At 37.9% G+C, this 18,171-nt stretch overlaps 1 protein-coding gene across 1 annotated transcript in view; it reads right to left on the bottom strand.

Moving 5' to 3' along the window:
* Positions 1-781: 781 nt before the first annotated feature.
* COX16 (cytochrome c oxidase assembly factor COX16) overlaps positions 782-18,171 on the bottom strand; it is a 33,331-nt gene continuing 15,941 nt past the window's right edge. The window contains exons 2-4 of the mRNA XM_034417666.2: positions 15,979-16,056; positions 7,843-7,905; positions 782-1,111 (exon numbers count right to left, since the gene is read on the bottom strand). Coding sequence (XP_034273557.1) covers positions 1,019-1,111; positions 7,843-7,905; positions 15,979-16,056 — 234 coding nt within the window. The 3' untranslated portion in view covers positions 782-1,018. The remainder of the gene's footprint in view (positions 1,112-7,842; positions 7,906-15,978; positions 16,057-18,171) is intronic.

Below are 18,171 nucleotides of genomic sequence, written 5' to 3'. Positions count from 1 at the left end.
GTGGCAAGGTTTTTCAGAAATGGTGTGCCATTGCCTCCTTTCTAAGGCTAAGACAAAGTGACTGGTCCAAAGTCACCCAGCTCGCTGTATTCCTAAGGTGGGACTGAAACTCATGGTATCCTGGTTTCTAGACTGATGCTTCAACCATTACACAAAACTGGGTCTCAAAACTAGATGCCATTATGGTTAGCAATGATTTTGATGATGTACCTCAAGTTGGGGTGAATTCTTAGGACATGCCTTGAACAGCTGTTAGAATTGGATTTGCCTGTGAAATGCTTCTTAGCTTTAGGATAGATTGAACAGCAGAATGAGAAGAATTGAGCATCACTTAATTTATCTTTAGAGACTCTCATGAACAGTGACAGTAACAGTAACAGAGTTGGAAGGGATCTTTGAGGTCATCTAGTACAACCCTCTGCTCACACAGGAGACCTATACTAGGGATTCGAACCACCGACCTTTCTGATCGACAAGCTCAGTGTCTTGGCCACTGAGCCACCTAGCCAGGCTTACATAGTTAACATACTTAACGAAGTATGTTAGGAATAGTTATGTTAATGTGAGTTCCCCAAGAAACCATATTTTGATTACATATATTAAGTAAAGTTGCATACAAAGTTTAGGATGAATTGCAAATATAAATGGATATGGATGGAACAGATTTTTGTCCTAATAACACAAATCTAATAAAAAGGTAAGTGTCTGAAACTAAATTACTGGGACACAACCTACCTTTATGAGAGTATTTTGCCTTTCAAATCATTAAGGACATAAAAACTCATGTTCTTAGCTAAATTTATTTGACTAATGCCAGGTGTAGCATTATCAATTGCTGTGGCAGAGTTCAAAATATTTATTTATAAGGCTTCTGCTTAGCTATGCCAAACACAGCCATATTCTTAATAGTTGATTCTATTAATTCACCCATCTTAGGCATCTTACAGGAGGAAGAAAACAGTTCAAAGGCGAAAGTAGTTAATTAGCAAAGTTGTTGACTTTTAGGCAAAATTTACTGCTACTGCTGCTTCTCTTGATCAGACCCAGTCTCTTCCCATGGACGGGGCCCTCTGACGTTCTTCCAGTCATCAAATGAGGTATTTTTTATTTTCTATGGAAAAAGAAAGGAAGAAGGGAAATCATAACATAGAAATGTTATTTGTCTATTTCTGCAATATGTATGCTATTAAATGGAAAGCGTTCACATAACATACTAAAAGCATCATTAATTAATTGACTTAACCCAGGGATGAAATTCACTTACCTTCCCAACCGGTTTGCAAATGTGCGTGCGCCGTCATCTGCGCATGCACAAAGCCTTAAAATCGTCACAGAAAAGCGACATCATGACGTCTGCATGGGTGGGCGGAGCCTCCTGCAGCCGCCGCTATTGGTTCGCCCGAGCTGGATAGAACCGGCTGAATTTCACCCCTGACTTAACCCCATTCTCTGGCTTCACACAACATACTGAACAATGAACCACAAGGGCTCATACAAAATATAATAATATCACAGGTCTTTGGGAAGGATTCGATAGGTGGATGAAAATGCCAAATCCAGTCTAAATATCTGGCTGACTGTGAGACAAACCGTAACATAATAATTATTTTGTTAAATAATAAGTTGAATAATAGCATGTTTAATATAACGTTGAAGAATAATGATTTCAAAATTGAAAGATTATGGTATAAACTGGCTGTGGTGGTCTCAGAGGTTATCAGCACGCTGAGTGCCATACCAAAAAGTCTTGGACAGCACTTACAAAATCAGCACATTGATAAATTTTCCATCTGTCAATTCTAAAAGGCCATATTGCATGCATCTGCACCAGGGGTGAAATGCTCCCGGTTCGGACTGGATCGCCCAATCCAGTAGCGATGGCGGCAGGTGGTTCGGAGAACCAGTAGCAAAAATCCCTGCGCCCCTCCCCCCATGCCCAGCTGAGCCACACTATCATCAGAGGCTTTTTTTTTTACTTTTAAAAGCATTTTTTCTACAACCTCTTCCTACAAAAAAATGCTTTTAAAAGTTAAAAAAAAAAGCCTCTGATGATCGCACGGCTCAGCTGGGATCGTCAGAGGCTTTTCAAAGCATTTTTTTCTGCAACCCCTTGGCTGAACAGGTGGTAAAAAAAAAACAGGTGGTAAAAAAAACCCCATCCCCATAAACTAGCTGATCGTTACTTTAGATCAGTGGTGGGATTCAAATTTTTTACTACCAGTTCTGTGGGCGTGGCATGGCTTGGTGGGCGTGGCTTGGTGGGAGTGGCAGGGAAAGGATACTGTAAAATCTCCATTGTCACCCCACTCCAGGGGAAAGTTACTGCAAAATTCCCATTTCCTCCCGATCAGCTGGGACTCGGGAGGCAGAGAATAGATGGGGTCGAGGCTAGTCAGAGGTGGCATTTGCCGGTTGTCCGAACTACTCAAAATTTCCGCTACCAATTCTCTATAACTGGTCAGAACCTGCTGAAACCCACCTCTGCTTTAGATTATAGTTGGTTTCATAGTCAGCCAGATGTTTAGATTGGATTTGGCATTTTTGTCCACCTATCAAGTCCTTCCCAAGGACCTGAGATAGGGAGATGTTGCTGTTTGATAATATTAAAAGAATTGTCACACTAATGTCAGCCTCATGATGCTTGCTTGCTTTCGGCTGCCATTGTAACAGGAGCAGGGAGGTATTGTAGGTACTTGGGAGCTGGTGGAGATGACTCGGAAAAGGGAGGAAAATTCTCACCGTCTTCTTAGCAGCTCCAGAGAGAGCTGATAACTGTCAAGGTGAACCGGGCATCCCAGAAGGATAGGGCCGCCTGAAGAAGTATCCCACATGACACCTTGGGGAGATGTGGATTGGACATTCAACCTGGGTCCTTGGGAGAAGGGATTTGGGGATGCTTTCAATATGTAATTTTTGTGCCTATTGCCTCAGAGACTTTGCTTTTGTTTCGCTGCATTCAGTTCATATTCAGTAAAAATACTTTCCCCAGTTCCATGGAGTTGGGGTTTTCCTTTCTTGAGTTTTGAACGGAGGCACGCCTGACACTGATGTAAGCTGTTTCAAGTAAAGCTGCTTTTTGCTAATGACTGATGGCGAATTTATCAATGCTGACGGGGTTCAAGTGGTGCTCCAGATGTTTTGGAATTGCACCCAAAACACCTATTATTATTGTTACTATCTTTGCTTTGTTTTTGCCACAGTCATTCTTCCCTTATTTGCAAGTATTATTATTATATACACATCAGCTGCCAGATCTTTGCATGACTTTGGCCTTCATCTTCATCAAGTTCTTCCCAAGAACCTAAGATGTCATAATGTATTGGCATAGTATAGGTGCAGATCAGGGGTGAAATGTAAAATTCGTTGCTACCGGTTCTGTGGGCGTGGCTTGGTGGGAGTGGGGGTAATGTGACTGGGTGGGCATGGCCAACTTTTTTTTTTTTTTTAACTTTTCAAAGCATTTTTTCTAATGCTTTGAAAAGCCTCTGCCGATCAGGCAACTCAGCTGGGATCGTCAGAGATTTTTCAAAGCATTTTTTTCTGCAACCCTTGGCTGAACAGGTGGTAAAAAAAAATGCTTTGAAAAATCTCTGACGATCCCAGCTGATGTGTATATAATAATAATACTTGCAAATAAGGGAAGAATGACTGTGGCAAAAACAAAGCAAAGATAGTAACAATAATAATAGGTGTTTTGGGTGCAATTCCAAAACATCTGGAGCACCACTTGAACCCCGTCAGCATTGATAAATTCGCCATCAGTCATTAGCAAAAAGCAGCTTTACTTGAAACAGCTTACATCAGTGTCAGGCGTGCCTCCGTTCAAAACTCAAGAAAGGAAAACCCCAACTCCATGGAACTGGGGAAAGTATTTTTACTGAATATGAACTGAATGCAGCGAAACAAAAGCAAAGTCTCTGAGGCAATAGGCACAAAAATTACATATTGAAAGCATCCCCAAATCCCTTCTCCCAAGGACCCAGGTTGAATGTCCAATCCACATCTCCCCAAGGTGTCATGTGGGATACTTCTTCAGGCGGCCCTATCCTTCTGGGATGCCCGGTTCACCTTGACAGTTATCAGCTCTCTCTGGAGCTGCTAAGAAGACGGTGAGAATTTTCCTCCCTTTTCCGAGTCATCTCCACCAGCTCCCAAGTACCTACAATACCTCCCTGCTCCTGTTACAATGGCAGCCGAAAGCAAGCAAGCATCATGAGGCTGACATTAGTGTGACAATTCTTTTAATATTATCAAACAGCAACATCTCCCTATCTCAGGTCCTTGGGAAGGACTTGATAGGTGGACAAAAATGCCAAATCCAATCTAAACATCTGGCTGACTATGAAACCAACTATAATCTAAAGCAGAGGTGGGTTTCAGCAGGTTCTGACCAGTTATAGAGAATTGGTAGCGGAAATTTTGAGTAGTTCGGACAACCGGCAAATGCCACCTCTGACTAGCCTCGACCCCATCTATTCTCTGCCTCCCGAGTCCCAGCTGATCGGGAGGAAATGGGAATTTTGCAGTAACTTTCCCCTGGAGTGGGGTGACAATGGAGATTTTACAGTATCCTTTCCCTGCCACTCCCACCAAGCCACGCCCACCAAGCCATGCCACGCCCACAGAACTGGTAGTAAAAAAATTTGAATCCCACCACTGATCTAAAGTAACAATCAGCTAGTTTATGGGGATGGGTGAGTATTGCAGTATGCAAACTCAGCTATGACTATAAAAGTTTGTAGAGATAAATAGTAAGGCAGTATTCTAAAAATTAATTCAAATAAAACCATACTTCGGCGTAATCACCTTTTTCTTCAAAGTAGCTAAAGTAAAAAATTGGGACCTTTGGGTTAGATGGATATGGTAGGAATCATTAATTTCCATCTGGCTCTTTTCAGCCCTCTTTGCTATGCTCAGAAACTGTTATTACCTTATTACAATTTCTAGGGGAGGTGGAAACTACATAGAAAGCAAAAAGCAATATCCCTCCCCTTGTTCTAAAGTAGTTCTAAAGACCTTTTATCTAAAATAGTGTGTTTTGTGGGGTGGAAAAGGAAGGGAAGAGAATGTGTGAAAACATTCTCTTCTGAACATGATCCACCAGCCTAAAATAAATTATTTCTTCAGCTCTCAGATCAACAAAATGAAATTCCCAACTCAAATCTAGGTAATACTAGGTAATCCCTAATAAATGGAAAATAAGAGATGGCTGAGTGATTTATTATCCAAATTATCCACTGAAAAGTGCAGGATTTTCTAAAATACAAATGACAATACAATATATTGCAGCTCAACTCAGAGTAGCATCTCATTTTATTAGAATCAGGGGTGGGCAGCATGTATATCTTTAGTTAACAAAAATGATGTAATTGATTCATTCAGGATTATGAAAGAAGGTTGAAACAGTCTGTGAAGCTTTGAAATAGGCAATAAAACATATTTTAAAAACTCAGGGAAAGTGAAATGGGAATGTTTGATTGTATATTATCAGCTAGAAATTCACTTGTGTCTGGATACTGAAAATTAACAGTTTAGACACAACACTCCCAGCTTTCAGATATTATTATGTCCCAAATTAGAACATTATGTTATTGTTGCATCATTATTATCCTTCAAATATCTGAAGTGCAATCTGATTTAGACAGGGCACCTTGCTAGGCCTGTGTGTTTCAATACAAATATTACTTCCATACTGCTTTCCTACCTCCATAACTATAGGAAAAAATGGAGAATTGTTTGTGTGTGTGTGTGTGTGTGTGTGTGTGTGTGTGTGTTTATGTATACATATACAGAGAGAGGGGGGGGAGAGAGAGAAAGCAAATGTTTCATTTATATGAGTTTTCCACATAGTGTTAGATAGATAAAAAATAATAATTTTATTATGTTTTTCAAAGATACAAAATAGATTACAGCATTAAAATAAAGTATGTCAATAAAATTCATTTCCATAACACTTCACCAACAACAGGTCCAATCAACATTGTCTGAGGTCTAAAGTAGAGAATCATTAGCACATCTAAAATTAGGAGAGTTTAGATGGGATCAGATTTTCACTCTATTCTTTCCTCTTTGGTCATTTGACTGACTATCTTGGGTTTATTTTTGATATTATGATTATTTTTGGGTTTAGACACTGATAGGCTTTCTACTGATGTGATGTGATACTCTGTCCAGTACAACATTTGAAGTTGGACCGATAAGTACTGTAAAACAGTTACATTTATGTACCGCCATTGCTTGTTTCTGTCCATTCTAATCCATGATCTTTAAGGGAAGTGACCCTGAATTCCCATTTCCCCTCCTCCACCCAGCAGCCTAGACAATGAAATAAGTGTATCAGCTAGAATCAGCTTTTCATACTGAAAAGCTATGAAATTTTATTGGGTAGAAAGAGGTGCCTGAGATTTTCTTTTAGCTTCTATAGAGGATCAGCTTAAAAATTTACGATAGGGAATATTCCATCTTTGTCTATCACCATCACCTTCTGTCTAAAAGCTATACTTCATTAGTGCAAATGAAAATGCATATATCATTTAATCCATTGTAATTCTGTTTTACTATTGTTTTCCTTGCTTCCCATTTTATCAGTGGGGATATTTGTTTTATATTATTTTCATTAAAAATGAATTAAGGAGCAGGATTCTTTTGCTGATTGTGTAATCAGTAGAATTTTTTTTTTTTAAATTTGATTTATATGCCGCCCTTCTCTGGAGACTCAGGGCGGCTTACAATGTGTTCAGCAATAGCCTTCATCCTTTTGTATATTTATACAAAGTCAGCTTATTGCCCCCACAACTGGGTCCTCAATTTACCTACCTTAGAAAGGATGGAAGGCTGAGTCAACCTTTAGCCTTGGCGAGATTCGAACCTGCAGTAATTGCAGGCAGCTGGTCTTAATAACCAGCTTAATAACAGGGTGCCTTAGACCACTGTACTACCAAGGCTCTACTGTACTACCAAGAATTGAATTAATTCATCTGAAGAATGTAAAAAAAAAAATACTATTTGTGAGTTTTTTTTAATTTGATTTATATGCCGCCCTTCTCCGGAGACTCAGGGCGGCTTACAATGCGTTAAGCAATAGCCTTCATACTTTTGTATGTTTTACTTCTATAATTAGCAATGGCAATAGCACTTAGATTTATATACCATTTTACAGCCTTCTCTAAGCGGTTTACAGAGTCAGCATATTGCTCCCAATAATCTGGGTCCTTGACCTTGAAAAGATGGAAAGCTAAATCAACCTTGAGCAGGTGAGAATTTAACTGCTGGCAGTCAGCAGAATTAGCCTGCAATGCTGCATTCTAACCACTGCACCACCACAGCTCTTTACTGGAACATTTTGCTGTTTCTAGTGGTTGGATTACGTCTATATATAAAATTTAATTTGGAATAACATTAATGTCTATTTAAATAATATGTGGATCCATTTCGATTTGGGGTTCCAAAATCTGGTATTCATTTTAATGCTGAGAACCAAATGAGGCTAGAATTGTACAGCGAGTCCAAGAAGCTGGTAGATTAACAGTCTGTATCACTAAAGAATAATACATATTTGCAATTAGCCACATGGATCCTATCTTAAAGCTGGCAAGTGCAACACAACACTACATATACATTCTAATTGGATCTGCAGTTTTTCTAACAGTAAAACTGCATTTGCAGCACTGTGTGAACATGAAAAATGGGGGTTGCATCCTACAAAGCTTTGACTTTTCAAAGCAATTTGTTTTTGCTGGGTCTCTATGAATCAAAGTTAAAGTTCATTTAATTTTAGACATGGCTAGAATACATATTATAACCAAAGAGCCATATAACAAAACAAATATACCAATATCGTACCTCATATTCTTCTTCTAGTGTCACCTTACTCTTTTTGAGCTTTTTTTCCAATTCTGGATCCATCTGATTAATAAAATACAGCAATTAAATACTTCTAATTAGAAAGAAAACTTAACCTATGAAGGATTGTAATTTCCCTGCACCTTCAAATACAGGCAATTCCCTGTATAGAGAAAAGGAAAAGGAATTCTTACACAGTTCATTCTCAGCTAATCATAATTCCAATAGGCTCTATCATAGTAGGTTTGTCCAATAATTTATGCTTAGCATGAAAACCTTAATTATTTCAAGTAAGGGGAAGAAAGATAATCTATATCATTATAAGCATTTTATTAATAATCTTTCACATTAATTTCTATTCATAAAATGGAAAGCTGAAATAAATCGCAAAGGAAGTTCAGGTTTATTTATTTTCATAGGTAAGAATGTTCCCATAACCCCTCTTGGTTTAGACCAATAGCAATCACAAAATAAATAGCTCCAGATTGCAGAAGCCTCATTAAAATTCAATGTCTCAAGACTGATTATATTTACAAAACTCATTATCCAAGATTTTGTTTTTTGCATGCTGGAATGCTAGTAAGTTGAAGAGAAATTCAACTGCCAGAAGTTAACTGTAGCATATATTAAGAGATTGGGCTCTCAGAAAAATACTGAATAGATTGAACAAATTCTGAATGCCTGCTGTAATGCTTTTAAAGTGATAAGAAGTTCTAGAAGTATAGGGAAACGGACTAGTAAGACATAGGATCAATAGTGAAGTATTTGAGATTGAATGCAAAGTAATGATCAGCACAAAGAAAGTACATGGGAGTGCTTTTGTCATACACATATGTTTAAATACAGTTGTAGAAAATGTGTTCTCTCTCTCCTTTCAGTTTGCAATTCTGAGAGTGGCCTATAGTGCAATTTATTTTTTAAAACTAATTTATCTATTTCTTACATTTTATTCATTTTGGTGTAGCCAAGGTGGGCCCCATAAAATATTTAAGTCTGCCCCAATGTATTATTTCAGCTACATAATCAGAAAGGTCACTTGTTCAAACAATAACTAGAATAGAAAGACATGCTCATGTCACCTGTTATCATAATACACCCTCAAGCACATATTTTATATTGAGTTAGCCAGTGCTATCTTCAGATGGATTTTAGCTGTGCTATTATGACAGGCTGTTAGAAAAAGGGAAGGGAAGGGAAGGGAAGGGAAGGGAGGAGAGGAGAGGAGAGGAGAGGAGAGGAGAGGAGAGGAGAGGAGAGGAGAGGAGAGGAGAGGAGAGAAGAGAAGAGAAGAGAAGAGAAGAGAAGAGAAGAGAAGAGAAGAGAAGAGAAGAGAAGAGAAGAGAAGAGAAGAGAAGAGAAGAGAAAAAAAAATCTATATAAAATATCATTGTGGTGACTATTAACCAACACTGTGTGAACAAAGATGTGGAGCTAAAGTAAATTCTGAAATGAGCTCTCCTAATGGTATGTAGCTGGAGAAAGCTGAGGAGCTAATTCTTGATTTGAGGCAAGTTTAAAACTGGAAGACCAATGAGGTTCTCTTGCCCACAGAAAAGCAAGCTTGGCTTTAAAACGAATTAGCTTACTTTATAGGACAGTGATGGTGAACCTATGGCACGCGTGCCAGAAGTGGCACGCAGAGCGGGCACATGAGCCGTTGCCCGTTGCTCTTCTTCTACATGATGTGCGTGCTGGAAACCGGAAGAGCAGCCACCCGGTGCGCATGCATGTGCCGGGAAGATGATCTTCTGGTTTCCGGCAAGCTGGTCTTTGCATGCACATGTGCACGAGAAACTGGAACATCAGGTGGCCGGTGCACATGCACGCACCGGAAACCAGAAGATCATCTTCCCAGCGCGTGCATGCATACCGGGTGGCTGCTCTTCTGATTTCGGGCGTGCACATGCGCACTGGCCAGATGGTCTCCATGCACACGTGTGCCAGAAACCAGAAGAGCAGCCGCCCAGTGTGCATGCACATGCCGGAAACCGGAAGATCATCTTCCCAGTGCATGCATGCACACCAGGCGGCTGCTCTTCCAGTTCTGTGGCACACACATGCGCACAGTCCCATTTTGGCACCCAGTGCCAAAAAGGTTTGCCAACACTGTTATAGGACATAAACACTCAATCTAATCAGCCACAATAGTTTTCAAGTGCAGAAACTGAACGGTGGGGACTTTTTAGCCTTGTTGATATACTTCCATGAAGCAGCCAATTAGCTACTGTTGCAGAAGAGCAATAGGTTAAATGGATTATTTGGAGCCAATATGGTGTAATGGTAAAAAAAGATTAAATTCCACTTGTTGTAAGGATCAGGGAGTGACCTGGGACCAGTCAACCTCTCTCAGGCTAATTTATCTCACAGAATTGTTACACAGACTTTTAATTGTAGTGTTACTTTGAGTGTAATTCTAGTTTTATTGTTTATAGAAATATTTATTTTTTATGGTTTTATGGTTTTTAATTTTATAAGCAGCTCAGACTCGCCACTAGGCAAGATGGGCAGAAAATTAATCAGATAGATAGATAGATAGATAGATAGATAGATAGATAGATAGATAGATGATAGATAGATAGGCAGGCAGGCAGGCAGGCAGGCAGGCAGGCAGGCAGGCAGGCAGACAAGAAAAGCTTATGAATGGTTAAATCACAATGGCTCTGGTACTTAAGATTTATTTCCTCTCTCTGGCTATAGCCAAGATTCCAAAATGCAAGGACATAAGCTTTGGGTAATATAAGAGGATGAAAGCAGACACTTAGTGTCTCACTTAGCAGCAGAAATTTTGGGCTCAATTGTGGTTGTAAGTCGAGGACTACCTGTATCTATGATAGAAGAATATTCTAGAAACTTGTTGAGGCAATCACTACCTTTTATGAGACTATCTGAAGAACTACAAAATACATACAAGTTTGTGAATTCTAAAGAACCCTTTGTCAAATAGTTAATTAAATGATGTGCTCTCTTGAATGGACTTTTTTAAAACGTAAAAGTGCTCTCTGGTTCAGAGGAAATAAAAGATCATATTGAGACCATTTATTTACCACCTCTCCAATTAAAATTGTGTCAAAAAGACTTGATTCAACTTGACTTGAATGCGTATCTTGGTACATAAGTTCTTCTTTTGGAACTGTAACTCTGCTACTGAATAGCTGGCTGACTCATCCTGAATATAATGGAAGAATAAGGGGCAAGGGAATAAGAAAAGTAAGACACCTATGTTTAAAATATTAAAAGACAATTCCTGAAGGTGCCTTTGTAAAGCCTGCTTAATATGCTGTACCTGTACTTTTACAAACCACTTAAATAGCCTGAAGTGCAAGATTTGAAACAAAATGCCCTTGAGGCTTGGGTGCGAAAGTGGAAATGTTTTATATTGCAATGCTTCAAAACTTTCCTTCTTCAAAAAGAATATTCTTGTCTGAAAATTTAACTTTGAATATGCAAACATGGACTCGCATCTAATATTGTGTCTTTATAGACAGAACTTTAGGTCATCATGATTTCTTCTTTGCATGTGCAGATTTGACTTTTGTTTTTAAGTTTGATTTAAAATTAGTTTATTCTATAACTCTTACTTTTCTTTCTATGTGGCCCTTTGGAACTCCAAATTAAAAAAAAAAATCTGACTATATTGAAACAACACGTTCCCAAAGATATTCCTTTTTGTGACTGTCCAGAGAGACATTACAATCAAATTCTATTACCTGTCAAATAGATATTACCTACCTGCACCGTAGTAATTAGTTTCAAAATGGTGCCTCTCTGAAAGCAACTAGGAAATCTAATTTATGTAGGGTGTAAATAAATTATGGAATTTAACCGAGTCTTTTGATTTATATATGAACTGAAATGTTCTTGACGGTTTCATTAAAGGCATTAGATCTTTCATCCAATTGATTCATTTCTCCTTGATGGTTAAAGTTAATAAAATCAGGACTCAGTTTAAGTTTTGTTAAGTATCAGCTAAAATAGCTTCTGTAGTGACATCTAGTAAATTTTTACAACAGTACAGGGGAAGTCTGTAAATTAAGTATTTACCTTGTGCTTTTCAAACTGAAGTGTTTTATAAATATTTAAGTTTAAATCACTTCTAAAGCCCCTATAACAGGGGTCCCTAACAACTGGGCTGTGGCCCACTACTGGGCCGTGAGCCCTTGGGAACTGGGTTACAAAGCAGCAAGTGTGTCTTCCCACTTGCACGAGCAGCGGGGATGTGTGAGTGGCGGCCATGAGTGCCCGCCCCTTGCGCAAATGGAGCTGCATGTGTGTGCTTGCCACTCACTCGCAGGAAACCATCCCCTCTCCCCTCCCCCGCCAGTCCGCAAAGCTGGAAAGATTGGGGAACTCTGACCTATAAGACAGATAAAATAAGGACCTTTATCGTTTCTTTTATATCAAAATTGATGGGATTGTTTTTGAATGCTATTTTGTTTTTGTAACCAATACCTTGATTACTCTTGAGGGTAGTAATGCAAATGTCTTAAGATGTTGGATTCTATCTGTATAATGCTTTAGATCTGAGCCTATAAAGGCTTTATGGAAAGGGTGTGGGTGCTAATGCAACACATGTCTGCACCTGTTTAAAACAACCGTGTTCTTTTCCAGAACTGTGTTGGAGTTGGAGAGATCAGTTACATAGTTCTCTGAGAAAAGGCCTATCACTTTAAAGAATTGCAGACAGATGCCAAATTCATGATCCTATGCACTATGAAACATTATTTTAAATTTGAATATGAAATATTACATGGCCCTACCGGATTCAATAATGCTTGTATTTATAATAATAGATGTTTAACCCAGCCAATATTGTTGTATTGGACTGTAACACTCAAATCCTTTACTTTTCTTAATAAAAATTAATTGGAATTAACCACTTGCATACATTTTATTCATTTTATTTATTTTATTTTTGCTTTAATTTATATGCCGCCCTTCTCCGGAGACTCCATTTAGAACATAATACATTTATTCTACATGAATAAAGAACAGGTGCTACCTTTTGGAAAAGACAAGAAGCCAAAAGTCCAGGAATCTTACCAATAGTCTGATTCCGAATCCTATAATCCTGTGTGCTAATGGCCAGCATGTCCAAGCACCTGTGAGTTCTTTCCCATTATATTGAGAAATCAAAAATGATTCATATTCAATGATGGATTATAAGCAATTGCCAGTTTTAAAACAAAAAATCCAAAGGAAACAGCTTTTTTCTTCCCTGGAATGAACAATTTCAGTGAAAGCAAGCTATAGCTAGCTCTGATGTTAAAAAATTAATTAAAAGATTTAGGTATTATAATGCATTCTGTAATATTCTATTTGAATGTTACAGAGAAAATCAGAGACAGGAGTTGTCTACGTGATCAGACAGAAAGGTACAGCTTCTTATGAAGATGTAATATAAATTATAGTTGCAACTAAAATTCAACTTTTTGAATTCTGCATTCAACTTTTTGAATGATATGTTTTAGCAGCATTTAGTCTATATGTCTTATAAAGATTTGAAATTCATGCATTTATAGAAAGATTCTTGATGCTAACTCACAAGAACATAAAATTCTGAGGAATTGCTAGACATTTATGAATATTCACAATGAATTTTGAACAAATTTTCATCTCTATTCATTGCCAACAGTTCTTTCTTATTTCCCAATATTGTTAGAAATGATGTGTTTTTTACTTTCCTGATAATAGTGTATATACAGCAATTCCAGGTCCATCACTCTGATCAGGAGCTGCATATTGACATATTCAGTGAAACTTTATCTATTCATTCATTCATGTTGGTGGGTAACCAGATATATTTTAGAGAATGAATTCAGATACTGCTGTTTGTAAAACATAGTTTATGGCTCACTATATTATTTGAAACTTTCCAATTCTATTTAATAAATCATGCTAAAGTAAACTATAGAGCAATATTCAAACCGGGTTAATTATGACTAGACTTCATTCTCCAGAATCGTCTTAATTATCAGCTGGAGTACATTAAGATGTTTCGCCTTACCTGATATTATATACTGTGGCTACTATATTTAGACCATTAGCTAAACCAGGGGTGAAATGTAAAATCTGTTACTACCGGTTCTGTGGGTGTGGCTTGGTGGTGGTGCGGTAATGTGACTGGGTGGGCGTGGCCAACTTTTTTTAAAAAAAAAACTTTTCAAAGCATTTTTTCTAATGCTTTGAAAAGCCTTTCTGCCGATCAGGAACTCAGCTGGGATCGTCAGAGAGGCTTTTTAAAAAATGCCTCTCTGCCAATGAGGAGTCAAAAGCACAAATAAGAACATACAGTACAGTTACGATAAACTTGATATATATTTGAATTTTTGTTTATATGTTTACATGTTTTGTATGTTTTGTTGTGATTTGTTTTGTTAAGTTTGTACTTTCAAATAAAAATAAAAAAAAATGCCTCTCTGCCAATCAGGGAACTCAGCTGGGATCGTCAGAGAGGCTCTTTTAAAAATGCTTCTCTGCCGATCAGGGAACTCAGCTGGGATCGTCAGAGACTTTTCAAAGCATTTTTTTTACCACCTCTTCGGCCAAGAGGTTGCAGAAAAAAATGCTTTGAAAAGCCTCTGATAATCCCAGATGAGCCGCGTAATCATCAGAGGCTTTTTTTTTTTTTACTTTTAAAAGCATTTTTTCGTCGGAAGAGGTTGTAGAAAAAATGCTTTTAAAAGTAAAAAAAAAAAGCTTCTGATGATCGTGCGGCTCAGCTGGGCATGGGGGGGGGGCCGCAGGGATTTTTGCTACCGGTTCTCCGAACCACCTGCCGCCATCGCTACCGGATCGGGCGATCCGGTCTGAACCGAGAGCATTTCACCCCTGGGTTAAACTCTAAGTTGTTACGATGAAAGGCAGACCATATGAACCATCAACTTGAGGAATCAGCTGATAATCACTTACCTAGATTAATTACAGCCCTAGAAGATAAAGACTTATCTTAGATAATGAGAGCTTGAAATTCTGGCAGGGTGTTTAGCCTCTAAACATGTCAGAAGCTATGAAGGCAGAGAAAGGCCATCACCTTCTCCTTCAAGGAGAGAACAGTCAAGCTATCCTAGATCTGGGACTATACAAGAACAGTCTCCAGGCTTTTGCTCTTCCATGAGAAGCAACGCTGCAACTTCTATTGCTATTTTTGCTTGCCCTGCATTCATACACTTGGTTTGACATTCAGACCAATTCATGCAATTCCCTGCTGCCAAAAGCTTTGTCTGTCATGAGTACCCTTATTTTATCATGGTATCTTCCCATCCCAAATGGTCCAACAGAGAAGGCCCATTCCAGGTCCCTTTTTCTGAAACAGTATCACCTTGAGGGACCCAAGAGGTACCTGCTTACTCAATAGCAGCCCCTTCCTTTTGAAATGATCTCCCCTCAACACCTGGTTGACTCCAACCCTGCAGATGTTTGGAAAGGCAGTTAAGACTTGGCTGTTTCCCTTGGTCAGGATAAATTTAGTTGCCAATTGGTGAACTTTAATGTATTTTAGTCCTCATCAACAATTAATTGCTTCAGCTTCCTGTATTACTTTTCTTTTGTATTTTTGTTTAATGATTTTGTACACTGCCCTGGATCACATTAACCAATAAAGAAATAAAGCAACAAACAGTTTTATCACCCCTTCTACCTTTCCCCTGCTAGTAGAATGCTGACAATTTATTTCAAGGCAAAGCCTTACTGTTTTATTAATTGCTCTCGGGAAGTTTATAACATGGAACTAAAGTCTTTCAGATTTTATTCTCATAGCTTTCTGTTTTGCGCTGGCTGGCACAGGGCTTGAATTTCCTTGAGTGTAATGGCAGAAAAACTGTATATAAATGTAAAAAATAAAAATAAAATAGATGTAGACTCTCATAATCTGTCTTGTGGGCAAAAATAGGGATGCAAATTGATTGATTGATTGAAATGAATGAATGAATGAATGAATGAATGAATAGGTTTTGTTGTCAATATACTGTTCTCTTGGGCTTTGAAAATGGGCAAGAAAAATACAATAGAAAGGACTTTGTGTGGGATGAAAATTTCAAAATTTCAGCTCTCTGTTGGAAAGTAAATACCATCCTTCCCTTTAAAAGTTGGCTAATATTCTTGAATCTTGTATCCTACAAGGAGAAGAATTCTGCTTACCTTGCCACGAATCTTTTGAATATCATATCGAATCTGTGCAAATTCACGGAGCCCAAATGACCCACCAACTATTAACACCTAAAATATTAAAATAAGGGAAAAATAATCAGGATAGGAAAGGAGAGAACAGTCCAAGTATAAGATGATGTTGATGATGATGATGATGATGATTATTATTATTATTATTATTGCTTTAATTTATATGCCGCCCTTCTCCGGAGACTCAGGGCGGCTTACAATGCGTTAAGCAATAGCCTTCATACGTTTGTATATTTATACAAAGTCAGCTTATTGCCCCCACAATCTGGGTCCTCATTTCACCTACCTTTGAAAGGATGGAAGGCTGAGTCAACCTTGAGCCTGGTGAGATTTGAACTTGCAATAACTGCAAGCAGCAGATGTTAATAACAGTGCTTTAGTCCACTGTACTACAGGCTCTTATTATTTATTTATTTATTTATTTATTTATTTATTATTATTATGAGAAACTGTCAGCCCAACATGCTGATTTTTTCTTGCTAAACTATGGTAAAAGGACTTCAGCAATAATACATGTGGATATTGTTTATATTAGCATCCTCAATGCAAGGACTGCAGCTTTCTAGTGTCCCTATCTTTCTGTATCTCATTTCTCTGGAACTTTAAATTTAGCAATGTCTAGCTTGTAACAGCTGAAGCAACAGTGATTGCTAGATATAATTCAGACAAGAAGGTAAAAAAGATCCAGTTATGTTTCTGGAACTTTTCAACAAATTAGGATCCTCCATATATGGTGGCCCTTCGGGTTCAAAAAAGATGTGCTGTTGTGCAGTTCATCTGTGGACACAGAGGTGACTCTACAGTCCCACAGTGGAAGCGCACAGTCTAGCACAGTTGAAGATGAATTGCACGTGAGAAACCTGTGCGTGATGGAGTTTTAAGTGGAATGGCCATGGCACAACACTCTCAGAAGAAGAGACCTTACTCCAGTGCCATGAGGGACCATTATGGCTGGAAACCTCTCTTGCTGCAGTAAATGACCAGGATGTTTATATGGTGGTCCTATTATATAGTTCAATAAATTTTTGCTGCACCTACATTTTCATCCATTCAATTATAGGTTTAAATCACTAAGATTTAGGAACAGGAATAATAAAACAGGAGAAATTGGCATGAAGAAAATAAAATGACCTTTTAGAATGAGATGCCATTAAAAATGCCTTCAAGTTTTAAAATGTAATTATGCTCTGCTATGCCGAATCCAACGCTACGCTAATACTATTAAATCTTTAAACAAATTAAACGTCAATTTTTTAAACTTTAAATCAAAAACCAAAGTAGAACTTATCTTCAAATCCAAACTGAATTTTGGCTGTTTACACAACCTATTTGTATCACTGTTGGAATAATTCTAAGAATTACGTACTACACATATTTCAGTGTTGTGTTGCCCCCGGTTCGGACCGGTTCGCAAGAACCAGTAGTAAAACTGGCGGAAGGCCCCACCCACTGCCTCGGATGTCATCATCAGCGATCTGCGTGCGTGATCCCATTCAAACCAGTAGTAAAGGTAAGTAGTTTTTTTAACAAATGTTTTCCAAGTTCCAAGTTTAAATGAACAAAATAAGTGTTTGCCACACAAAATTAAAAAATGCCTTCAAGTTTTAAAATGTAATTATGCTCTGTTATGCCGATTCCGATGCTTCCCTAATACTAATTAAATCTTTAAACAAATTAAACCTCCATTTTTAAACTTTTAAATCAAAAACCAAAGCAGAACTTAGTTTCAAATCCAATCTGAATTTTGGCTGTTTACACAACCTATTTGTACCATTGTTGAATCATTGTAAGAACTACTTACTACACATATTTTTAAACACATGTTTTCCAAGTTTAAATTAACACATTGTTAATATTCTACCTGCCACACAAAATAACAAAATTTATATACAGAATTGTATTATATTTACTCTGCCTGTTGTAAAGTTATGAAAAAATAGTTACATCCTTTCCATATTACAAAATGTAATACCAATAATCCATACTAATGTACTTACACACATAGATTTGTCTATTAAGCCTTCAAGAATCCGACACAACAAGACAGAAGAAAAAATATAAACAGAAGACTGTTATACATTACATATGCATAGAATGTATGGTACAAGAGATGTAACAAATTTGACATCTGGGTAGAACAATACTGACTTAACA

The sequence above is a fragment of the Pantherophis guttatus genome, chromosome 1, assembly GCF_059756535.1.
Source record: "Pantherophis guttatus breed Tessera chromosome 1, ASM5975653v1, whole genome shotgun sequence".
Taxonomy (NCBI): Eukaryota; Metazoa; Chordata; class Lepidosauria; order Squamata; family Colubridae; genus Pantherophis; species Pantherophis guttatus.
Note: the sequence above shows the minus strand (reverse complement) of the source record. Positions and strands in the feature narration are given on the sequence as shown.